Genomic DNA, 27,802 nt, shown 5'->3' on the forward strand with positions numbered 1-27,802 from the left:
GAATAAAACGATAAGTAAGGATGGAGTCACGGTGACTTCGCTCAATGTACGAGCAAAATTATTCAATTTTATTACCCGTTTTTTTTTATAATATTCATTATAAAAGAATAGTTATTCCGGCCTTAGATAATGTTTATAATGTTACATGACGGCTAATGATTTATATCGCATTTGCATTTAGCTCATGAAATATAGATGATAAGCCGTAAATGTAACATTATATACCCTGTCTAAGACCAGAATACCAAATAATGTATCTTAATTGATGGCAAAAATAATTAAAAAATAATGACGGAGCTGTCTCAACGCTTTCCTCTCTGGTTGAAGCAATATAGTCATTGAATATTTTTGTAAATACTTGATATATCTGTATTTGCAAGGTAGGATACTTATATTGTATTATTTAAAAAAAAAGTGATTTAATTAAATTTCATGAACATTATTATATTTCATAAGAAATGGAATTTAAAATTACATTATTGAAATGATAGATGTACTGACTTCATTTAATTTCCCCAAGTTTTCGCATTAATACTAATGAAATCAAATCACACCATCAAATTAGATTAAATTTGAATAATTGGTATTATACAAAAGATTTGTTTATGGTTATAAAAGCTCTTCCATCACCATCTACTAAATGTTATTGGTGATAAACTAGATTGATTTTGTGGCGACAATTTCGTTTACGGAGTTCTCGTTGTGAGTCAGTTCAATGCTACAGAAAGTGGATATGATATTATCAGATCATAAGAAATCAGTATTCAAAGAGAAATAAGAGTAACCCTGGTACACGGAATGCTATTTTCTGTCCGTGAAATATTAGAGTAATATTAGGGAAAATTTCAATGCCAAAAACTTATAAATTGTTGGGAATAAACAGATTAATGAGGAAATTCATGGCGCTAATTAATGATTTGCTAACATTCACATTTAAACAGATACCTTTCCATGCGACAATTATATTTGGTGTAACAAGGCATAATATATTGTAATGTTCCTCATTATGCACTTAAAAAGTAGTCTTGGGGTTGAAATAATGGATAAAACTATGTTACCATATTCATTGCATTCAGCAAAAAGAGTGAAAGAGTAATCAAGGGAACCAAGGTTCTAGGTTAATCAAAAGAATTTTATCCAGGGACAAATACTAGACTTTGAAAACAGACAACAAATACACAAAAAACGTAAACTAACATTAAGTAACTAAAATAATACATACAAAAGCAAATGAGCGACTCGGACGCCACTAAAAAAATGAGAGCATGGACCAGGTGCACAGGTAGGGTAAGCATGCTCTGATATTTTCTAGAAACACCCGCCGAGTTGTTTATAAAATGTCAAGTGTGAGGTAGATGAAAGAGAAAAGGAAAGACTATGACACGTTGAACAAATCAGTTTTCATGGCGCAGATAGATACACTGTAACAATTTTAGAGTACATGGCGATAACCATAGAACTTTTGTAGAAAACATAACTCTGTTCCATAAGCTTACATGTTAGAAGTCTAGCGTGATACAAGAAGTCTTCATAGTTTCGGAAAGGTCTGGCATAACATATGGATTGTGAAGTGAACACTCCATACGCGGGTGCTTAAGAGATATTACCGCAAATGAAAGGACTTGACAATCTGAATGAGAAGTCATCACGTTTGCTGTAAAGTTTATCTCAAGTTCCTCGGGGTAGATGCGTTGTGTCTAATCCTCGAAATTAGGATTGTTTAAGGACAAAACGTCATCTATATAGCTAATACTGAGACTAAAGGATCTAGCTAAACGATATATTTTTTTTATTTCGGATCAGATCAGCTATAAAGTCAGCCTCATAAGAAATAGGTCAGCAAGTAGAGGAGCATAATTTGTTCCCATTGGAATGCCGACCTTTCGTTAAAAGACGCGTCCACCACACTGGACAAATACGTTAACAATTCCAGCATTTTGTAAACATCTTCTGTGCATTGGAAGATCATTTGGAATTATATCGTACACAGTATGAGGAATCTCTATAATTAACAAGAACTATATATTTGTATCTAAATGTACCATCTTTTATTTGGAAAAAACAACGATGTATAATGTTGTTTTTTTTTTCAGTGAGTATGGAGAATAGAAGTATATAGAGTTGAAAAATCATAGGTTTTAATGCATGTTTTGATAATAGTCTTGAACTGATGGTCTCTAGAAGATCTTTTGAATTTTCCAGGATCCTCATTGAATTAATACCACAAGTGTTGTGGTGGGACTGTATTACCCTCTTTGACAGCTGTGTGTATAGAAGTTAAAGGTTTTGAAAGAGGTTTGGTGGTACATTTTGCAGGTACTGCTATGTAAAGTTGTTTGTATGGATTCTTGTGTAGTTTAGGAATTCAGCACAAAGACAGTAAATCACAAGCATCGTTTTTGGTAGAGAAAAAAAAGAGGAAAACACAGATTTATGGTTTTCCACAATCTCTTTGGAGAGTGTGTAGCAGTGTAGGTCTTATCACTGCTATTATTTTCTACGTCTACCTCTGATAATAAAAATTGGATATAAAACGTTTTGCAGACAAAACCAATATTGTTTGTCTTGGGCTTTGTCTGCTGGTACGACAACACATTTGTTATGTATAGTAGACCATGTTTTTGCTACATCGGGGTCTTTTAACTCTGATGCAGCATTAGCACTCATTGATCTACTCACAATCTTCTTTCGTTTAAAAATAAAGACCTTACGGCTTTTAACCACTCTGACAGAGAATCAATGTATTATTGTTCTCGTTTGATCCATATTCTTGCGTAGTCCGTCAAGGCATACATACGAATTCTAAAGTTAGAGTTCCAATTTATGAAGCGTGGTTAACGATACTTGGGACCTTTAGAAAGAATATTTCGAAAAGGTTCATTTTCAATAATCGTTAAATCACCCGTAACGACGTGACCGGAAGGACCATATTTGAATGGAGAGTTTTTTGCAAGAACAGTGAGGTGGTAATGAAGCAATGTTTGCTTAAGGACATTAAACTAAGAGAAAAAGTAATATGCGCATACTTTGTGCTGGACGATATGACTAAGCATGTGTAATGTAAGATTTCTAATCATCTGTAGTGTCTATTAATGTGAGTGTGAACTTTCTTTTTAACTTTGTCAATTTGTACCAAGGTATATGTATCCTAGGAATTCTTCTTCCAGTTGAATGACAATTCGGTTTTGTACTTTTTGTGTCTATATTTTTTATTCTATTTTGTGGGTTGTTTCTGTCCATATCAATTAGTTAAGGGCAAATGTAGGAAAAGAAGCATGGAACAGAAAACCCATCGAACGATCCATATTTTTCCATCAAAATGTGGTCTATTTTTAGGGCAAATACAGTTGTTACTGTACACATTCCTTTAAACAATGCATTCATGTCCCGCTTAAAACACACGTGTCGAGAGAAATATCTCTTCATCATTTTCATTTCGAAAGCATAACATCCGAATGTAAAGGTGAGACTTGTTATATGGGCCGTAAATCTTTCTAAACAAGAAATATACATAACCTTAGATGACATGCATTATTTCTTCTTCGACTGTCATGAACACTGTCATAAGTCTCCGTTTTAGGTTGTCCCTTCATTCGTTTTGTCCAACGGTGTCTTTGCTGCGTAATTTGAGGATCATCCTTGGGGGGGTTTTCCATACAATGATGTTGTTCGTACATAAACATTGATGTTCACAGAAAATCATATCAAAAACAAACCAACCAGGTGTGTCAATTTCTATGATACTGACACTCTGAACATGAAAAATGATGTTTAACAATACTAAGGCAAATAACTGAACGCTAATACAGTAATGACAATAAGTGCTGCGAAATAACAACAAAATGTTTCTAGACCTTATTGGCCACCCGCTAATAAATACCACATAATTATTGCTTTATCCCATTAGTTTGATTGATGCATCAGCGAATGTATGGGTAATGATCCGTATGAAAACGAATATCATTGGGTATCATTTTAAAATCCGTTATTAGGTGAAATAAGCCCATTAGTGTAGCTTTTAATCCAAATTATTAATCTTTCGGATTTTTTTTTTTTTTTAATTATCAAAGTATTTATTTGTTTAAACAAATATATAAAAGGGATTTGGACAATGTTGAATGTGGATGATATACATGTAGAGCTGTAGTTTTATTTTACATATGTTTGATTTAAAAAATCACGACAGACTGTATATAATGACGACCTCATTATTTTGTTTTAAATTTATATAACATTTCCACGTATAACTAAACTGTATGACCGATATGATAAATATGTTTGAAGTTCTAAAGAAATCTGTGTTACCAGGTTATTGGTCATTGTGTAATAGTATAACACAATACATCCATTCTATAAATATTCGTAAATGTAAATGTAGAAATAAAACAAAACAAAAATGTAACAAGCAACATTGAAGAACAAACAAACAAGAAAACAAAACAAACTCGGAATAAAAACTAAGAGCATGGACCAGGTGCACCGGTAGGGTAAGCGTCCTCTGCTTTCCTAGAAACACCCGCCGAGTTGCTCATAAAAGGTCAAAATAGTGGTAGACAAAAAAGAAAAGGAAAACTATGACTCAATTCAGTTTTCATGTTCAGATGGATACACCGATTTACCAGTTCATGATGACGACCATAGAGATGACTTCAATCTTGTAGCAACATAACCTTGTTCCAGAAGCCTAATTATAAGAAGTCAAGTGCAATGCAAAAAGTCTGCGTTGTTACGGCAAGCTCTGGCATAACGTATGAGTTGTGATATGATACCTCCATACGCAGGTGCTGAAAGGATGTTGCCACTGATGAAACGAATATTTGTTAACCAATTTCATATTACATATAATGGATTTGTTTTCACATAATATGTTATGTGGATAGTCTCAATCACATAAGTTTATTCTCTAATAACTATCAGTCAGTGATTCTGATAGTCATCATTATATACCTCGTGACAATTATGTCACACATGTTAAAAGATTTGTTCCTTTTGTATGAAAATAATGCAATAATAATTTGGTGGTACAGAAAACAAAAAGAGATTCCCGGAATTAAAAATAGGGAAAGAACGTCATATCAGAACTAAAGGAAATATGTGTTGTTATCACTGTTGAAATTGTCAAAAAACGCTACATAGTAGAATGAATTGGAAAATGTTGTCATTCTTGATCACTACTTAATTCGTTTTCATAAAATAAAAAAAAAACAAACAAACAAACGAAAAAAAAAACAAAATCAAAAAACAAAAACAAAAAAACAAAAAACAAAAAACAATAAAAAAACAAAAAAACAAAAAAAAAAACAAAAAAATCAAAAATAACCTTGAACGATGAAAAGGTCATTTTTTAAATATTTGTTTCACTAAATTCTATTCAGTAGCATGGAGTATAAGAACATATTTATTTACTGGTGATTAAAACCTATAATTACCCAGTCTCAAGTTTTCTTAATTCAATAACAAAACCTACTTTACATGCCTAAAGTAACCTAGGTTGATTTTCATTATTGCATATATTCAAGTCTGTTATGCATGATTATAAGTTTTCTCGTTCAAAATTACAGATTACAGATTGTCGCATTAACATTGCAGAAGAACGTGCTTAGAAACGAGCATGAAAGGGTTAATAAGATAAATAAATGTTTCAGGAATGTACTGTAAACGTATTAATTTTTGCGGTGTACCATTTATCGCCATGTTCATGGTGCACAGATAACCGCGAAAGATATTACCCGCGAAATTGGTTTTCAACACGAAATAACGCTGATCTGTTTTTAAACCCACGAAAATTGATACCCGCGAATATGTTACTTTGACAGAATCCGAGAAAATTATGAAACGCAAAAATTAATACGTTATCAGTATCCCACGGATGCGATTGACTGAACTCAAATATATTTAGATTATCCTATTATCAGCTAAAAGTTCAGGGATAACTTTATTTGTGTAGACCTATCAATGAAAACACAACTATGTCTGTCTACAGTAACTTAAGTCTCCACTATAATTAACGAATTCGTTTATTGTTTATCGGAGGTTAAGTCTTCCTTCCTTGACAATAACATGAATAGTTTGTTTCATTACTACTTATTCTCTAGACTTATTCATTAAACTTATTTCTTTTTATCTAGTTTCTCTTTTTAATTTGTAATATCGATTATTTGATACTGTAATTTTCAACTCCAACATATCTTTAGTCAGTAGCAAAAGCTTTGATATGCATCGAAACTCACAAGCTCCTAATTCATGACTTGATTAAATAAAAGAACAACACTTTTTACATCAAATGCTAGGTCTCAAGTCATCTATCAAGTCAGTTATCAAGCCTGTATTTTAAACAAAGATATTCATGAACTGCGATTAAAACTAATGTCATTGTAAGGTGTTTGGTTTCTAATTTGTGGTCAATGTCAGACATAACACAACTAATTGTTACGGAAAGCAAATCTACAGAACCAAAACATGATTCAATTAAAGAAATGTCGTGAAAATAAAAGAGATCAACCAATAAATATGACACGCCATTCATTTATTATAGGTTTTACTGAAGAGGTTACTCTAGTTTAAGTATTATGTTCAAAAATAAAAATCAACCTAATATTCCAAGAACACCCTGTAACAAAGAGTAACACCTTCTTTATATATAAAAAAGCGATAGAGAGTAATGTCAATTACATAAAGTACAATTATTGATATCATTCCTAATCTCTTTAAATAGTTGACTGGATTTTTATTTTTGTATATCCCCTGGTAATAATTGAACTCAAATATAAAAGCTACATGACTAAATAAAGGACTTGATTTACTTTTTTTCGAAATTCAACGACGTATCAATGCATGCGATTTAACAGCAGAAATACTATATAGGTAAGAACTTTAGCTCAATCGAAATTGTCATTAACCTCTTGGTAATTCCAAAGCTTTGTCATCGAATTGTTCATCTTAATGTGTTCACTTAGGTTATATTTGAAGGATTTGTTTATTAATTACTAGAAGAATATCGACCATCTGATTATAATTGCCGGAACTGATTACATTCTATATCAGGGAACTGGATTTTTCCAATTTCATATAATCTTTGATCATTCCAGCCTTAACACCAATAGATACCATTTATAGCATGGAACTAAATATATCATCGATTTGACACTTTGCAACTGGCTTAACCTGACTATACCGCGTGTTTATTTTCACTATGCTGAGCAGAGAGGAATTTTGACTGGTGTTTTGTGACAAAAAATATTTCATGTTAGTTGCCTAAGCAATAATCGTATTCCTGCAAAATTTAAGTAACATTTTAAGTATCATAATGTGATGTACAAACATAAATATGTGTGCATAGTTTTGATAAAATCCGATAACTTTAAATGAAATATGTTGTAAACATATACGAAACAATTCAGCAGAGTTTTTTATGTTTAGAAATGAAAAACTATGAACAATATTTCCTGTTTGCGTTTTATTCAATCGTATATGCATCTTTTACCAAATCACCTGGTGTATTACATCAAGGGAAGTACGGCAACTACACGTGGCCCCGACATGAACTGCAAGCAGAAATACCTGGGGACATCATTCTTGGAGCATTACACATGGTACACGAGCGTAGCGAGGACAAAATATGCGGACGTATAATGTCACAAGGCGGAATTCAAGCCCTCGAATGTATGATGTTTACATTAGATAAAATAAACGAAGGCCATTTTCTGCCTGGCTTTACAATCGGAGTTTTAGCAAAAGACGATTGTGATCGAGATATTTACGGTCTTGAACAGGCTGTTGATTTTATTAGAGGTAAGGGAACATTATATTTTGTCGTGTCTTGAACTTTAAAGAATTTAAAGCTGCGGTGTGGTACACTATTCCTTTATAACAGCATGCATAATATCCTACCGCAGTCTATAAAACAAGAAATAAAATGTTTTTTTTTTCCTTACCCTATTATTAGGTATGTTGTGCTTGAGAAATTATTTAGCGTAATGTTTTACGATCATTTTTCTTTAAAGTGAGGATATCTGTTTGTTTACATCGTATACAAAGAAAAGACAATTTATTACAAGAAGACACATGACAGATAACAAATGAATATAAATCTATGAAGGAAACTAAATATTGAACAGTCGACAAAATAATCTTTTCAAATTTCTGGGCCGCAATGCCACATCTCATTGTTTGTGCATGGTGTTCCGATTATTAGCAGATTTAACCTATTACTTGCCAGTTGTATATATTAATTTGTAACACAGTGTAACACTAATTATTTTTAAACTAAGAAAATTGATATCAGCGAGAATATTCCTTTGACTTTCGAGTCCCAGTCCCCTCAAGTACTTTTTTACACGCTAATTATGTAAATATAAATATGAAAAAAAAATGCATGACAAAAGTTACAGTTGGTTACATTATTTTCTTTATTTTCAGTATTTTACGCATGAAAAGACACACAAACATTAGAATATACAACGCGTATCCATTTGTTAAGATTTTGTTTTCGAATAAAAAGATTCAAAGAAAAAACCGTGAAAGTACCAAAACAATATGAATGTTCTATGAGTGAAAGGTTTATAATATTGTCAGAATTTATTAGATTTGTTTGCCTCAGATCGGTTGAATTACCCAGAGATGCATAAACTTAACTTTCTTAACAAAAATATTTGCTTCTAAGAACATGTTTTGTTGCTTCATACTTGTGTTTTCCGTTTTCTTCATTTTGTCTTGAAAGTATTTGCTTTACAAAGCTCTTTGTTATTGCAAGGGTTTTTTAATATTTGTATTTGATTTTTATATCATTTTATTGTATTCTTTTTTCTTGTGTTTTCTTGTTTCTGTCGTTTATTTTTCAAAACACTGTGTGTTTTAGCTATATTGTTTCAATACTACAAAACAACTCCATTGGTTTCGTCATGATGTCGATTTTGCGTAAGTTTCTCCAAACAGCACTTAATCATTTGCAATAGAATATTAACGCAATATACTTACTGTGTCTTACATTCTGCTTTAATAATGATAGATTTTTATCAAAAGTGTCTTTTTTGTGATCTCCCTATTCGTTTTTCTCAATTTAAGTTCATGAATATTAATACAAAACAATATTAGGGTATGATTTGATTCATAGAAAAATTCCCTTCAAAAAATAATTTGTGTAAACCATTTATATTGATATTGTTATTAAAATGGGCATTTGTGCAAAATATTTTTATAGAAACAATTCTTAACTAATGAAAACATTTCGTCATTTGTTTTCAATTTAAATGATAAATCTAATTTAAACGCAAATTATTATAAATTTAGAAACAAAGTTTCGGCTTGATATGTATATTGATTGATTGATTGTTATTAAAGGTACTGCGGTATCCTGCTTTTGAATCTACTATGCGTCCTTGAGATAATCGAGGTTATAAATACATGGATACAATTTTAACCAACCCGTTAGGACTTTTTTATTTTTCGTTTGAAATAGATATTTGAATTACAAAGGTTCAAACTACATCTAAGCTAATATATAGGAATTTAAAGAAGTTGCAGAGCTAGACAGGTTTTTGGATTATTCAGGGTTCGGTTTAGACGGGTTTTTGGATTATTCAGGGATCGATTTACATAGGTTTGACTGTACAATTTATATATTATAAACAAAAATACATGTTGAACGAACAGATATTGGATGTACTACTAAATTGAAAAATCGACAAGACACAACAGAACTGATGATAGTAAAAGGATTTTCTCACAAGCAGTGCTTTGATTCCAATAATTAATTGGTTTACATCACATTGACGGTAGAATAAAGCTTTCTGTAACAAATTATTTATCATCTTCACCGAGTTTGACATCTCATATTCAACCGCCGTTCCTCTTAATGTGTGGTGATCATTTGCTTAGATTTACAATGCCTATAATTTATTTTTTTGTTTTGAGTGTATTTTTTTATTGTTATTTTATTATTATTATTATTATTTTTATTTATTTATGTTTTATATTTTATATTTTATATTTATTTATTTTATTTGTTTATTTTATTTATTTATTTTTTTGTCTGTTTTTTATTATGCAACAAATTTATAAATGAAGTATCTTCGATAATGTCCATCAATGCGTAAATGTCATAATGAATTATTTCAACCGTACGCCGACCTGATATTCAAATGAATTTAATTTTCATCCTTCAGTTGTGTATGTTTTCTGATTATATGTCGCCAGATTTAATGGTAGTAATCAGTAAGCGAGAAAATACTTAGCATCATTACTCTTACATTTCTAACAGATATATTATTTGTTAAGAAATGTGTTTTATATCTAAAAAAAGAATCCGAAATAGAGCCAGTTATTATGTGATGCAACCATATAGTGTATCGCGCTACATTATTTTCATTCAAATAAACTATTGCATCATATTCATTCCACTTCACTAAGTACTACTTAAGGTCTGTGGATCGGTAATTCAATCTTCCTAAGACCATCACAAACGCACATCTGCTGTAGATAGGAAAGTTTGATACTGACAGCATGGTAATAAATGAAGACATATTATTCCGTTTATTCATTCGCCGTAAAACTTTGTTGATTGGGGTCAATCCCGATGAAGACTAAGAAGTAAATAACGCATTTATTGCTGGTATTGATAAGTACAGAAGTGTAGTCTAAAGGAGTTAATAAACTCTTGATTTCCATTATCGATATCGCTCAACTTTATTTTGGTTTTTATTCCTGTACCTTGGCCCTTGAAAAAAAAACACAATAGCTTGCGTTTGCACTGTTGTTAAAGGGCCTTGCATTGATTTACGGTAAGAACACCTTCATTAATATTTGATGATTTGTATCACGAAATGCGATTCTTGAATTAGGTATGTACCAACGTTGTGTCTATAATCAGCAGTATTGTTTTACAAGTTCATATTATATCCCCCTTTTAACGTCTCCCATCGCAGCGTTTTGACAGGTATCCATTGATTAGTTCATGTAGGATTTTGTTTTATTTTATGCTATGGTGCTCATTGTATATATCGTTTGCTTGTAACATGATACCCAAATATATTTGGAATAAGTGAATTTTGTATTTTGAATTAAAAACAAGCTTGATCTCATTTTATTAGATCATTTACAATCTTGTACCAGTCAAGGAACTCAAACTGTTCTTTGTACTTACAATGTAATCTTAAATTCAAAACGAAAGCTTTCTGAGTATTACACGTATTTATATTTTATCTATTTCGCTGTGTAGTTTGACTGTTTGTTTTAATTTTTCTTTTTTCGGTGGATGATTAGGAATGAGGATGTAAATATATTACAGTCGCACAGAGAACATTAATTAAAAAAAAAAAAAATAAAATAATGATTGCACTAGCTTTGATTTTTCAACACTGCATACTTCTATTCCCCTTACTCAGTTAAAATCCCGACTTAAAATCTTTAAACATCGTTGTTTTTTCCAAAAAAGATGGCACGCCTAGATACAAATATATAGTTCTTGGTAGAGATTCCTCATACTTTGTAAGAAATAATTCCAAATCATCTTCCAAATATACAGAGGAAGATGTTTACAAAATGCTGAAATTTTCAATCGACAAAATATTTGTCCAGTGTGGTGGACGTGTTTTTTAACAAACCATCGGCATTCCAATGGGAACAAATTGTGCTCCTTTACTTGCTGATCTATTTCTTCACTCTTATGAGGCTGATTCTATAGCTGATTTGATCAGAAAGAATAAATATCGTTTGGCTAGATCCTTCAATCTCAGTTTCCGCTATATAGATGACGTATTATCTTTAAACAATCCTAATTTCGGTGATTTGATACATCGCATCTACCCAAAAGAACTTGAGATGAAGGATACTACAGACACTGTGAAGTCAGCCTCATATCTTGACCTACACTTAGAAATCGATGGTAAAGGAAAACTATTGACCAAATTTTAAAACAAACGTGATGACTTTTCATTCAGAATTGTCAACTTTCCTTTCGTCTATGGCAAAATTCCTTCGGCTCCAGTGTATGGAGTGTTCATATCACAACTCATACGTTATGCCATAGCTTGCCGAAACTATGCAGATTTTTGTATCGCGCTAGACTTCTAACATGTAGGCTTATGGAACAGAGTTATGTTTTCTACAAGATTGAAGTCATCACTACAAAAGTTCTATGGTTATCGCCATGTACTCTAAAATCGTTACAGTGTATCTATCTGCGCCATGAAAACTGATTTGTTCAACGTGTCACAGTCTTTCCTTTTCTTTTTCATCTACCTCACATTTGACATTTTATGAACAACTCCGCGGGTGTTTCTAGAAAATATCAGAGCATGCTTACCCTACCTGTGCACCAGGTCCTGGACTTTTTGTATCGTGCTAGAAGTCTAACAAATAGGCTTCTGGAACAGGGTTATGTTGTTTTAAAATTGTCATCACTACAAAAGTTTTATGGTCATCATCATGAACTCGTGGATCGTTATGATGTATCCATCAGCACCATGAAAACTGATTTATTCAACGGGTCATAGTTTACCTTTCCTCGTTTGTCTACCCCGGACTTGACTTTTTATGAGCAACTCGGTGGGTGTTTTTAGAAAAGCAGAGGACGCTTACCCTACCGGTGCACCTGGTCCATGCTCCCAGTTCTTAATGGAGTCCGAGTTGCTCATTTACTTTTGTTACTTTGTATGTATGGTTTAATTTACTTTGTGTTCTTTGTTGTGTGTGTCTGTTTTCCGTGTCTGGAAATTCTTTTGATTGCTGCTGTGGCCTTGGTTTCCTTGATTACTCTTTGACGTTTAAATGAAATGAGATAATGTTTTCTTTGTCCCTGGATATAACCAAGCAATGCTCAAAAAGTTAAATCCACATTGGATAGATATTAATAGTTCGTTTTATTGTTGTATTTTCCCACCACTCTGCCAGGTTAGGGAAAGGGCTGGACGCTTACAAATATGTTTAACTCCCCCACATAACTTGTACTCCTGTCTCAAGCTTGCAACAAGTGGCTGTCGTTGATATTTTATGTTCTTTGTTTTTCGTTTTGCGTTTTTACTAAATAGATCATGTTAATTTTCGCCTTTTATTAATAGTTTCAGTTCATTTGTTGTAGGGGCTTTTTTTATAACTTTCTTCACAGTACGGGTTTTTCCCATCATTGAAAACTGTAGAGTAACCAGTAGAAGTTTTATCGTTTGGCGGATGACCTGTCTCATTATTCATCATACCACAGCTCTTATTTTTATATACCACGTACTCATTGTTTCAAAAAAGACTTGGAGTACAATGAACAGGTAGCATTATTTATGGTGTTTAACGTCTATTATGATTCCAATATCATACATGTCATTCAAACTAAAAACTACGAAAATGGAATATTTGCTATATAAAAGCAAACAATTGCCATTTTGTTAAGGCATTCCAGAATTGTATGATGAAGAGTAGAATTTCGAGTTAATGGTTATAAATGGTAATTTGGATTTCAATTTACCGTACTGGCAGCTTTCAGACTCATTTCCTATTTTTATGCATTTATAACAATTATCAGCACATTGAGCTGATTTAGCGAACAGATTGATTTTATGTCCCCTGGAGTTTGTCTAGACGTCCATTTTATAAAAGCCCATAAAATGGAGTTACATGTACGAACAAATTGACATGTGTTTATACGGATACACGTTCTTTCTTTAGACTGAAAGATAAGTGATTTGCATTTATCTTGCATTTGATTTGTATATATTAAAGGTTTGTTTATTATGTTGAATGTAAAACATTTTTTTTCTTACACACTCTATAATTATTGTCAGCCTTGGTACTAATTACCCCTTGCTTTACAGTCTTCACAGTCCAGTTACAACACTTTAGACGTATTGCCGTAATTGTTTTTTAAACCAGAAAAATTTTGTTTATTTTCTACCATTACTTTTTGCAAAAAGACCGGGTTTAGATAAAAAGTGTAACCATCAATCATTTTGTATTTGTCAATGTCACTTTCTTATACTTCACATATTGCATCGAAAGTATTTGGTAACAAAGGAAAACTCTAGCATTTTAAGGTGCTAATGAAAGAAAGGTTTGCTCTTCTAAGATGATAACGAAAAAGAAGTTTAACCATCCTGCATGGCTGTTCTTGTTACCAGTTTCTAAAATCTCATCAATGCTACACTAAGTCAATTGAACTGGTGCTACTTTCTTCATCATTAAAAGTATGTGCCTACAATCTTGTATTTTTAAAATTACTTACCATATATGTGCTACTAAAAAATAGTAGAACCTACGCGAAAGATGGTACCCGTGAAATTGATTTTCAACACGAAATAACGCTAGTCTTTTTTGAAAACACGAAAATTGATTCCCGAAAATATGTTCTTTGACAGGAGCAGCGGAAATTAGCAACCGCGAAAATTAATATGTTTACAGTACCTGATATCAAAAGATAGGTAACACCGGAAACGCTCAAACAATTTTAATTCATAACATTCTTCATTTTGTAAGCTCAGTTTTCTGGTATACGGTTTGAATTTTCCTAACGTTAGCCTCGAATGTGTATGGTCCGAAATGCGTTTAGTTACAATTGTCCGGCATTTATGAGATGAAACTGATTACGCTATTTCCTTAAGCATGTGGATGCTTTCATACTATTGACTGGTTATGCCACGTTTTGCCTGTTATCTACTTTAAATTGTACGAAGTATTTCAAAACAGGATAAATTCATGTGTTAACAATCAAATTATACTACAACTTTTTGATGTTTAACGATTAATCATGTGAAATAGGTGTAAAAGAAAAAAACAAGTTCATTTTAATTTAATTTTCTCGTCTTTTATCAGATTTACGGAAATAATTATTGGAATAATGACACACGTGTTGTTCCGTAATAGTCTAATGCATTGATGTTTAAAGGATTTGAATTGTTGGTAAAGTCAAGTGCATTTCTGATCAATGTAAAACGGATGCTAAAGGGAAATTGAATTTTAGCTTCATTACGACTAGAGCATGCATAAAGACGATAAAAGGATTAACTATAACTCCAGAAAGATTTTGTTTGTAGGAGTGATGAATACTTTATTTCTCGTGGTGACAAGTTTAAATCCTTCATATATTAAAAAAAAACACAACAATTTTCCGTCTTTTTTGACAATATTTATAATATCAACGTGCTGAGAAGAGCATTGAAAAAGAGAAAATGGTAATCGTATCACATATATACACGTTAACCACCTAGCGTTACGTATGCAACCACCAGTACGCACGATGATGTATATATGTTTATATTTTGATAAAAGAAATATGAAAGTAATTTTTTTTCCAGAAGAAACAAGGAAGTGTCATACAAACATTCTTTTAAAATAATTGCAAAACTTACGTCAATCGATAAAAAATCTATTTTATTAACTTAGAGGTCAACAAAACTTTTGTAAACACATGCTATTTCGCGTTTCAAAAAAGCATTTTAATTATTTAGTTGTTTAATTTTTTTTTTATAAAAAAGGGGTATAGAAAAAGAAGTACCTAGCGATGTTGTCTACGCATCTAACCACTAGTTCGGAAAACGGGAAATGGCGTTGATAGTTATTGTCCGTTAGTTTTGATTTTAAAAAAGTTATCTTCATCCATTTACTTAATCAAAATAAATAAATAAAAATAAATAAATAAATAAAACAAAAATAACACAATAACCGATAAACTCTGGAAAACGGTTAAAAGTAGAATGAGTATAACAGATCGATTCAGAAAAGAGGGTCAGTGTAAAAATCGAGTCAAACGGGAGTCATTATGACAAATCTAGACACATATAGTCAGAATAACAAATTGAGGCAAACACACCCGGTTTAGAAGCAATTGTCCTGGGTTAGAAAGCAAAATTTATGTTTCCCTATGCATGCAGTCTGTATTTGTGTCGTTAACAAAATCTTTTTAATTTGAATAACTAAATCTAAGAGGGATATCGCTATCCCAACATCGTATACAACCATTATAATCCAAACATTTAAGCATGGTCATGTCGTTTGCATGGTATAGGGCAAATGCAATACACGGCCAGCTTTGGCATTTTTCATAACAAACAAACAATACTAATGTATTTGAATCTTTCTAATTAATAGTAAAAATACCTTTACTTCATTATAGATCTTCAATCTTCCTCATACAGATAATGAATTTTCAATACAAATTTCTAATAAATAGAAAATGTTCAACCCAATAACAGGATTAAAAAGGAAACGCAATTTAACCTTAATTGATAAATTCGTCTATAGCTATTTATATCTGTTTATATAAATAATTGCTGATACGATGTACATGTACTCTTTATTTGGTATTTTGATAGGATCTGTCGCAAACGTTGGAGGAACGGAAGTCTTCAAATGTGCAGATAACTCTCCACCAGTAGTTCAATTACCTGTTATACCAGGTGTCATTGGAGCGCCATCTAGTGTTACTTCTATTCAAGTGGCTACACTCCTAAAACTGTTTGAGATTCCTCAGGTAGTTTTTTTTTTTTTTTTAATTTTGTGTGTGTTTTGTGCTATTTGTTAATGTTTACATTTTGTGTCCGTTTTTTGTTGTGCTATAGCTTTTGTTTTTGTTTTTGTTGTTGTTGTCCTAACTATAGGAATCGCCACACTGACTCATAAATATCCTAAATGGAGATAATTAATACAATCAAAATGTGTAAGAACGACCTTTTATTGGAATATTTGATTGCATATGTGTTTACCAAATTTATTATAAAATTCAACCAGATTTTTTTCAAACTTATCGCTTAATATAAATTATGTTACAATAAAACCAATTAACGTTCTTGTTGAAGTTTGTTTTCATTAAGAGAGAAATTGTCAAAAACTGTGTTTAGAATTCCAATACTTTATGAATATTATGTTCATTAAAGTTGATTCAACAATACAATAGGCGGAGTCATTATGGGTTACGTTGCTTATTGTTAATAGTTGTACAAATGTATGAATAGAAGCAAGGTAATGGCAAAATGGAAGCGGGTGATGGTTTATACTGAATCAAGGTAAAACCAAGAAACAGTGTGGTAATGATTAACACTGAATCAAGGTCAGAGCACCAAGACGATGTGGTAATGATTGACACAGAATCAAGGTCACAGCACCAAGGCGGTGTGGTTATGATTAACACTGATACAAGGTCACAGCACCAAGGCGGTGTAGTAATGATTAACACTGAATCAAGGTCACAGCACCAAGGCGTTGTGGTAATGATTTACATTGAATCAAGGTCAGAGCAACAAGACGTTGTGGTACTGATTCAAACTGAATCAAGGGCAGAGCACCAAGGCGTTGTGGTAATGATTCACACTGAATCAAGGTCAGAGTACCAAGGCTGTGTGGTAATGATTCACAATGAATCAAGGTCAGAGCAACAAAACGTTGTGGTACTGATTCACACTGAATCAAAGTCAGAGCACCAAGGCGGTGTGGTAATGATCCTAGCAATATTGCATCAAATTGTGTCCACAAGTCGTGTCATGTAGTTTGCAACTGTTTATTTTTATTGGATCTACGTTTAAACACTACTTTAAAAAATGACACTCATCAATTTATATGCCGATATGATTTACTATTAAGACTGACATAGATGTATTTTTTTCAACTACAAATAACCTCAAGAGATACAACCATGAGTCAACATTAGTTGTGTTGATTTGTCATAACATTATCATGATTTGTTCTACAATATCGCCATAAGTCAGCAAAAGCTTTTAGAAAAGAATAAAGCGATGTTTTGATGTTTAGTATTGATAAATACAATTAAAGAAATATTTGGTTCCTTCCATGCAGATTATAACAATATAAAATGCAGCCCAGTTACGTTATTTCAATGTGTGGAAATTCTTTTTAGAAAAATATATAATACTCTAATGATGACACTTGAACATACCAACTCACACAGCGAAAATAACTGGAATAAGTTAAATTTTCAATTGGCCTGCCTGGTTTAACATTTACCTGCTGGAATACAATTATAAATAATGAAATTTAAACAAACGAAATTGACGTTGGAAATAACCGGAAGGATGTAAACACGTCGGAATGGAGAAATGTATAATTTTATTAATTTACCAATCGCAAAACTTGAATTAATTGCAAAGTACCTTTATCCTATATACTATGTGTCCTTATACTAAGTAATTACTCTGGTAAAACATGTTTTTACTCCGTATGAGTAAATTTCAATCGTTTTGATTTCTAGGAACACGTTTTTACAATCCTATATATCCGGGTGTTACCGGGCAATTTTGCCGGATGTACATATAGTTAACAATTCCTCGTGACGTGAACGTCAGGCACATTCTAGCACCAACACAACGTCATCTTTAAAGAAATAAGAGAGATGAGATTAAAATTTCTTGTTGGGAGGAAAATAATATGGAAAGGAAAAAAAAGCTTTGAACATTTTTAAAAAAGTATTTTCAAATTCCGTTATATATATATCTGGACTTAGTGCAGGCGGTGTCGCCATAGATGTCACAGCGGTACGAGTTCGAGTCCCGCGGATGGGAACGACCAAAAATTTGCTTCGCAAATTTGAGAGTTCTAACATCGTTTGGAATGTTTTAGACCCTTATATATATAAATTTTATGACCTGTAGGGTTTTACAATGGTTAGAACTCTCCACTTATGAAATGATACGATTTTCTCATATTCTTTGTGAAAACAATATATATTATAGGGTTAACATCGAGAGAAAAAATATTCAGACAAATTATATCAGTAGATATTGAAGCATTTTATACCTTCAGTATCTTGTACAACCAACAGGTAGATGTGGGAAACTTAGATAATATTTGTACTTCAGGTATGCATCATCTTTATACACGTATCTACGGACATGAACGTAAGTATTTGAAGTGTTAAGGTATCATCCAGAAGCCAGAAGCTAGCGCAATGTTAATATAAAATTGCGTGATAATGACATTACGACACAATGTGCGGATTTTTTTTTTGCATTTTTAAGAGAGACTGCCGTGAAGATTACCCTCTTTTCATAATTGCCCGCACGCTTTTGCGCGTAATTGATATTAATTGTTATAGTATGTAAAATATATGTAAAGTTGTTGTTATAATATAGTTATTTTAGTGCTACAAACTAGTATATAATAAATTCCAATAAGGATTCAGAAATAAGTTTCAAAAGACATCTAGATTTAATAAACGTTGATGTGTTCCATACGATAATGTTCGCATAAACTATAAGACATTCAGGGTCTCTTGTTTACAGTAACAGCATTCCCGACTTCTGATACATGACATACACCCTGATACAAGTACAATCTGATAAACAATTCTAGGTTTTTTTTAATTTTTAATTTTGTCTTTGATTTTTGTTATTAAATATCTATCTTTTTCCTTCTTATATCATATTGTTATGTAACAATAAAGTATTTTGAAATTATCAACAACAACAAACAAACAAACAAACAAACAAACAAAAAACAAAAAAAAACTATTCATTCAATTTCTTTTGAGACACATATTCATATATATCAATTATTAAACCTACGATATCACCGACATTATTTTGCGTTGATAATTAACTAGTGTTAACCGCCTTCCTTCGAGTTCTTCCCTTTAGCAGAGTAATAATAGTTTAGATATCCATTAACTACATTGTAAGGATTCGCGTCCTCAAAAAAAAAGTGCTTGTATTTATATCGCACGCATTTTCAGAGGAAGGCTTTGTTTAAGTAAACGATGAAAAATGTACAATATGTATATAATGTCAATTTTTACGCATAATAGGCAGAAACCTACAGCTACGAGAACAATAGAAATCGCCCTGTCGTATAGTTGAGGCTGAAAAGTTAATACTGTTGTATTTTTGCCGTTGCTAATGACTTTAAAAGTTACTTTAAGACAAAAAATTTATTATTTTCAATTTAGATTATGTTTAGATTATGTTTAGATTGTTTAGATTATGAATATCATTATTAAACACTGTACTATTAACAAAAACTGTCTCAAATAATAATCAGACAAAGTCACGATCTTCTTTACAAATAATGTTGAGTAGGGGTACGTTTAATTAGGAAAATTAGACAAGTCCGTCAAAGTTGTATCTACTAGCATGCCAAATTGTGGATTTTTTTAAATCAAAATAGAAAAAAAAGTTTGATTGAGTCGGGACTTTTAACACTATGCCGTTTTTTTTTTCAATAGAAAAGGCAAATACACTACACACGTGCACACAGTGTATAGGATGCAACATCAAGAAAACATCCCGATGCCGACATAACTTTGGTTGATCAGAGGACTACACCACATTCCTCCAAAACCCCAATACAAACCTTCTTTTACCCTAGCTGCATATTATAAAATTTGTATCAAGGTCAACTCAATCTTGTGTAGACCTGGATCTTTCCGTATAGCTGACAGCATGTATCTCACACCTTTTTATCAACAAACGTATTGAATCTATCTATGTATTTGTATAAATACTATAATAACCACAATTTAAATTCAATGAGTTTTCATCCTTTTTGTTGAAGTTTACTTAATAAAGACGGGTCAACTTTGTGTAACAAAAATCAGGGATAAAAATTAACAGTCGCCCAGTAGCCCATGGCTACTACATTTTGAGCTGGGCTACCAAATTTTGGATAAAATTTAAATAAAATGCAGAAAGTATAAAACATTGCCTGGGTTACCAGCTTGTACTTCCTACTTATTACCCCTGAAAATCCCATATATTGGATCTGCAAGTAAAATACAACCTAATAGTAACCAATTCTAATTCGACAAGGAATGTAAAGCTTTCCAGGTTGCAGTTTTGATGCGACCGTATGAATTTGGGCAAGTATCAACACAGCATTCAAACTTGATACTACAGAACTCTACATTTTTCGTTTTGTTGGTAATAACTTAACCAAGGATTAAAGCGGAATTCATTGTAGTAACAGCACGATAATATTGAATTTTATTTTATTTTTCGTTTTATCCAGTTGTTGTCGTCTTCAAATATTTGATAAATGTGTTCTTATATGCTGTTCGACTGGGTATAACACATGTTGATCCAATCCACAAGAACTGTCCAATCACACTTATCTGTACTTTCCCTGTAAAATAATATTGGAGACACTTAAAGAAAAAATGATAGTTCAAAATAAAACTTTGGATTGGGGCTTGGATTTGATGTCAAAATATAATATTTTTATTCAATAAATATGATTAAAAAATCACAGAATTTGGAACTCCATTTTTATTTTTTAAAAAAAACGCTCTCACCTCACTTATAAAAAATGGTGCCTAACAAAACTTGTGACGAATTCAAATCTAGCTGGGTGTCACATCCGCGCGATAGAACATATAGTGTCTTGACATAAAATTTGCATTGAATCTTTCCATAATTCGTAACTTGTCATATTATGAGAACCCTTCATTTGTAATAATTATATCCTTCTCTTATTTTAATACACGATAACTGTGCGACGATTGAAATTAAGAATGAAGCTATAGGACAGTACATGTACGTTCCACATTACCACCTTTGACCCTTTTTGTTTACATTCACATGAATACTTAATAATGTATGTGTGCTGTGTCTTCAAGTAAAATTGTATGTTTAAATATACAACTTCAGGACGCTTACCCTACCGGTTCACCTGGTCCATGCTCACAGTTTTTAGTGGAGTCCGAGTTGCTCATTTACTTTTGTTACTTTGTATGTATGATTTTAGTTACTTTATGTTCTTCGTTGTGTATGTCTGTTTTCCATGTCTGGTCTTTGTCCCTGGATTACATTCTTTTGATTACCGCTATAACCTTGGTTCTCTTGATTACTCTTTCTATATAAAACATCGGAAGGATTTTTTTTACTTTTTATGGAACTAGAAACACTTACCATAAAATTAATGTAAATGATTCAATTTTAAACCAAAATATATCATCAGTGCACCACAATTTACAACCAGATTACGATTTTTTTCAAAACTTATCCATCCCGAGAAATCCTTGTTTTACATATCTGTCAAGCAAACGACACGATCCACATTAGCTGTCTGCTATTCACTATACATGTAGAAAGCACGTTTTACAAGTCATGTGTTATCAACATGTGAATGTCGCTCATATTCGGCATTTTCAGTATCAGAACCAAGAACGGCCTATCGCATCCAATTTCTCTCACGACAGACGAAAATCACAATGAAATGGGAGATAATTCAACTCGGGTAGGTTTCTGCCTGATAAACCTCTTTATTCTTATATCTTCAAGAATCATTTACACAACTGATATCAATTTCAAAATATAACTACTGACGTTTTATTTGCCTTTTTTTTTTCGTTTCGTTTTGTCTTTGTTCTCTGCTAATTGTATCTGTTCTTCCTAGAAAATCTATTTTCGTATTTCAGCTATATGCAAAACACTTATTATTGTCAACGCGAAAGTCTCGGATAATTTTCATAAGGCTTCACTTCTCCTTCCTAAAATTGTAAAGTATGTTTTAATTTCATTTTGATACCCTGATTTGATGTTTTACCGCTTATCTGCTTATCAAAACAGTGTTGCTCAGAAAGACTGTATAGTAAAACCATCCGTTCTATCGCCAATTATCATTTGAATCTGGTCACTGAATCTTTCTATGAAGGTGCTTTCTTCGATATCTTAGATTGTCTTGCTACTAAACGCTTGCATTACAAAGGTTGTATCTATATTTCTAAGTTCAAAGTTCAATATCCTTTCTACCAATTCCTTATTGATCATTCGGTACTGAGACACTTTATCTTCTCGTACTTTCAATGAGTCTTGTTTTGTAAAAACATTGTATCTATTTAGATTTTGTAAAGAGTAATAAGGGACAGAGATTCTAGCAGAAATTTAAAGAATGTAATCCAGAGAAAACAATGGGAAAAGTAAAAGAACAACTCGGACTCCACAAAAACTAGGAGCATGGCCAAGGTGCATCGGTAGGCTAAGCGTCCTCTGATTTCCTAGAAACACTCACCGAGGTGCTCAAGAAAAGTCAAGTCCTAGGTAGACGAAAGAGGAAATGAAAACAATGACACGTTGAACGAATCAGTTCATTCCAATCAGAACAAATAAGATAAAGAATATCAGACATTTGTGATATGGAAAAGAAAAATATCAACTTGTATTAAATGCATAGTTTAGATAAAGAGAATACATTTGTAAATGGATCATAAACATTTCTATTATCTTTGGTGCAATAACCGTCCTTGCAACAAGCTCCGTCTGACTCTTGTACATGAAAACGCCTCGAATTCGATAAAATCATCAATAATAAGTTAGCTTAGAGAAAGAAAAATACATTGGAAGTAATCTTAAATTAGTTCATACGTTGTCAATTTTACTTATGAAACACATGTGCGATTTCAAAATTATTGCCGTAATCATATATTAGTTTAAAAAATCGTAAAAAGCACAGCTGTACATTCATAATTTAAAAAAAATTCCTGTTTAGTTCCGTCATGAAATGTAAAGTAAAAGTTGTTGTTTTTGTTTGATGTTTTTTTAATCTTTTTTATCAGGTATTTCCTTGTCTTTCACTTTTACATTCGACTGCTTTAAAATTTCATAAAGTCAATGTATATGGTTCTTTCTCATATTGTATAGATATAATAAAAATCATTTTAACATCATTGATATATTTATAAATTTCATATTAAATATACTTTTTTTATGGATATAGTAAATAGTGAAATGCACAAGGACGATTGCCTTTTGCTACGCCATATTATAACAAAGTAAAAACAATAATAAACATTTAAGTACATTATGTAGCACTCCAGCTAAGAATTATACAAAATGTGATTCCTGGGTAAAAAACCTACACATTTTGATTTTTGATATTTTGTTTACATTTCCACATTAAGCAGAAATTAACATTCCGTTTTATATATAACCCGTGTTGTTAGGAGATCAAAAATATATAAAAGGCACTGTATATTTCAAAATTAAGGGAGATAACTCAGTAAATGACGCTCAAATACAATAGAATCTATTGGATTTTCCATGTTAAGTATCTCTTAAGAGCAGGTAGATTTGAATGCATAATTACACATTTCATAGTAAAGACCCATAGAACAACTTACTTACAAAAATATAAATATGTAGCCTTTTTTGTGGTGTATCACATTTTTCAGATTTTGTATGATTCTTAAAGAATCAGCCATTTTAACATTCATAAATTGGAATTATAACTTTAAAGTCCTTATGGATGCCGTCGAGAACTATGCAAGAAAATGGATAAAACGAGAACAAGAAGACATTGATTCTCTGTCAGAGTTGTAAAAGGCCATGAGATAATTTTGGAACGAATGAAAGTTTTCAGTAGGTCATGGTGTGCCAAAGCTACATCGATTTTCAAAGACCTCGAAGTAGCAATAACATTGTCTACTATACATGAAAAACATGTTGTCGTACCAGCAGACAAAGCCCAAAACAACAATGTTTTTGTCTGCAAAACGTTTTACGTCAAATGTTTATTATCAGAGGTAGACGTAGAAAATAATAGCAGTGATCAGACATTTACTGGTACCACACTCCCCAAGGAGATTGTGGAAAACCATAAATCTGTGCTATCCTCTTTTGGTCTCTCTACTAAGGACGATGATTGTGATTTATCGTCTATGTACTGGATTCAATGTAGATTCTGAAAAATTAAAAGATTTTTTGAAGAAAATTAGTTCAAGACTATTATCTGAATATCATATTAATAAAACCTATGATTTTTCAACACTGTATACTTCTATTCCCTATACTCAGTTAAAATCCCGACTTAAAAACATTATACATCGTTGTTTTTTTCCAGAAAAGATGGTACACCTAGATACATATATATAGTTCTTGGTAGAGATTTCTCATACTTTGTAAGAAATAATTCCAAATCATCTTCCAAATACACAGAGGAAAATGTATTCTGGCTGACGTATTCCTTCACTTTTGTGATGATGACTTTATACCTGATTTGATCTGAAAGAAAGAATATCGTTTGGCTCGATCCTTTAATCTCAGTTTTCGCTGTATAGATGACGTATTATCTTTAAACAATCCTAATTTCGGGGATTTGATACACCGCAGCTACCGCAAAGAACTTGAAATAAAGGATAATACAGACACTGTAGGGTCAACCTCATATCTTGATCTACACTTAGAAATCGATGGTAAAGGAAAATTATTGACCAAACTTTACGACAAACGTGATGACTTTTCATTCAGAATTGTCAACTTTCCTTTCATCTGTGGCAACATCCCTTCAGCACCTCCGTATGGGGTGTTTATAAAACAACTCATACGTTATGCCAGAGCTTACCAGGTTTATGTTGCTACAAGATTGACGTCATCACTACAGAAGTTTTGTGGTTGTCATCATGAAATCGTAGATCGTTATGGTGTATCCATCTGCACCATGAAAACTGATTTATTCAACGGGTCATAGTTTTCCTTTCCTCGTTTGTCTATCCCGACTTGACTTTTTATTAGCAACTCGGCGGGTGTTTCTAGCAAAAGAGAGGACGCTTACATTACCGGTGCACCTGGTCCATTTTCCCAGTCTTTAGAGGAGTCAGAGTTGTTTTTGCTTTTGTTTACTTTGTATGTATGATTTTAGTTACTTTATGTTCTTTGTTGTGTATGTCTGTTTTCCACGTCTGGTCTTTGTCCCTGGATTGCATTCTTTTGATTATCGCTATAACATAGGTTCCCTTGATTACTCTTACAAAGACAGCTACTTAATGTATCTGTAGGGTAAGTGCCTTTGAGTCACCTTCGATTACGTATTAATTAATTAATTTATAATAATATCCAGTATAAAAACAGTGTTACCAATGGAATAAATTACACAACATAAATTTCTGTCAATTTCATGATTCGTTCGTTCACCTAAAAGTGACACGATTTCAACTTCAAAAGTTGCTGAATACATGCATAACACATAAGAGAAAATTCTCTAAATTTGTTTTTAAAGTTTTGTTGTTTTAAACAAACACCTTCTATAAAAATTTGGTTGAATGTGACTGTTGTATATAAGTTCCTTGTCAATGACACAAGTACATAAAAACTAGCTTGTTAACTTGTAGCATTAATACGACTGATACATTCTTCATATCTCAATTGTATTGACTTTCGTAGTCTGCTTACGCTAATAAATTGATATGAGTATGGAATGTTTGGTGTAAAGTAATTAATTCGTATCAGTCTACGTGTACTCAATCTTAGACGGTTTGTATAGACGTTTAAAATCTTTGAATTTAAAAATAAAATACCATAATAAAGTGGAAACTTTAGCGTGCTGAAAAATACAGGGCAAGGGGTACACATTGTAAAATTTTGAGGTCAAATCCGGTATTTTTTGCTATCTGATCTGTTATCACCGTTCACACATATTACCTGCTCATTTTTAAACGGTAAAGCCTGGTGAATTATATAAATCTTTTTTAACTGCATATAAGTTTTATCGATCTTTTTTTTGTAGAAGTATTAAGACCTAATGAATCATCTTATGTCGTAAAATACCATTGTTGTCAAAAATGGTGAAATAATATGTCTAAATCGCAATTTAAAGAGCAGAACCGCTAACGGCAAAACTTAGTTTGGATTTTAATTGAATTGAAGGAACGTTTTTCCGGCGTAGATGAAATGAGTGATTTTTAATACTTGGAAATGAACAAAGCGCTATAGAGGATGGGAAATTGCATGAAATGATTTCAAATTACAGTCACTATCTAGCTTAGACAATGTTCGTCATTACCCAGTACGAAAGTTCAGTTTTCCCTATTCATGCTAGTATACGAATATATATCGTTGTTGATGAAATATATTCAAGTGTCGTTTTGATATCTACACGTTATAGTTATTCTTGCCGTATCATATTTTATAAGACTATTTGTTGAAAATTTTATAAGTAAAACAGGGTGTTAAAAGTTCTTACTAGCCACAGAATACAACTGGAAACTAATCATGAAGTGTTGGAAGATAAAATAGACTTGAATCAATCCATTATTTATTTATTTCATTTATATTTTATCTATTCAATGTTGAAATCATATCGGGAACTTGGTGAATATATGTAGTCTGAACCACTTTCTGTTCCTCCGAATTTTTTTGTTGTGTTGTGTTTTTCCATCTGTGTTTTCGCTCATTTATTAAGTTTCGATGATATCATTGTTGGATTAATTTGTAAAGATGTTTGTGTTTATATGTTCCTAGTGTTCGTATTATAAGTTTTAAATATGTCTTTACAAATATCGTAACATTTCATTTCTTTGCATAATTATTTTTTTTCCTGTTTGTTTTTATCTTTGAAATTTCGCGTTTTGGGTACCGATTTTACTTATTGTTTCCATTTATATATACATATTTTAACCTTTAACCTGTTTTATACACTCATTTGAAGTTCACTAACCTAGAGAAAAAAAAACAGAATAGAAAATCAGCTTTCATTGCTCAGTGAAGTATTTTGTTTAACCATTGTCAATGTCATGTAAATGTATACATTTGTTTTATTCCTTTCCTGTTTTTTGTCGACGTATCATTACCGTTATCGTTTAATTTACATATTAGTTTGGTTATGTAACTTTGAGAGGATGGAAATAATGAACTTTAAATCAGCGTCCGTCACGACTCTATCAAATATGCAAGGCTACATTAGAAATATTACGACTTACTGCTCTCTTTACGAACATTTTTCGTAGTCTTATATCAAATCTTGTATATGGGAAACGTCTCATAAATCCGTCGTAGATTCAAGTTTCGTATTTCATTTATGACCTTTGTTTTACTTTTTATACCGGGTACCCTAACATGCAAATATGAGGTATACATTGATAGGGTAGTCCCGTACTTCATTCAGAGTG

The 27,802-nt window shown here is 32.0% G+C and overlaps 1 protein-coding gene across 1 annotated transcript in view; it reads left to right on the forward strand.

Moving 5' to 3' along the window:
* The first annotated feature begins 7,421 nt into the window (after positions 1-7,421).
* The window catches only part of LOC148600698 (metabotropic glutamate receptor 6-like), a 45,797-nt gene continuing 25,416 nt past the window's right edge, over positions 7,422-27,802 (forward strand). The window contains exons 1-2 of the mRNA XM_088556274.1: positions 7,422-7,791; positions 16,293-16,450. Of these exons, the coding sequence (XP_088412400.1) occupies positions 7,422-7,791; positions 16,293-16,450 (528 nt within the window). The remainder of the gene's footprint in view (positions 7,792-16,292; positions 16,451-27,802) is intronic.

This window comes from Perna viridis, chromosome 12 (genome assembly GCF_037379345.1).
Source record: "Perna viridis isolate PV_CMFRI_1.1 ecotype Kerala chromosome 12, ASM3737934v1, whole genome shotgun sequence".
NCBI classification, from domain to species: Eukaryota; Metazoa; Mollusca; class Bivalvia; order Mytilida; family Mytilidae; genus Perna; species Perna viridis.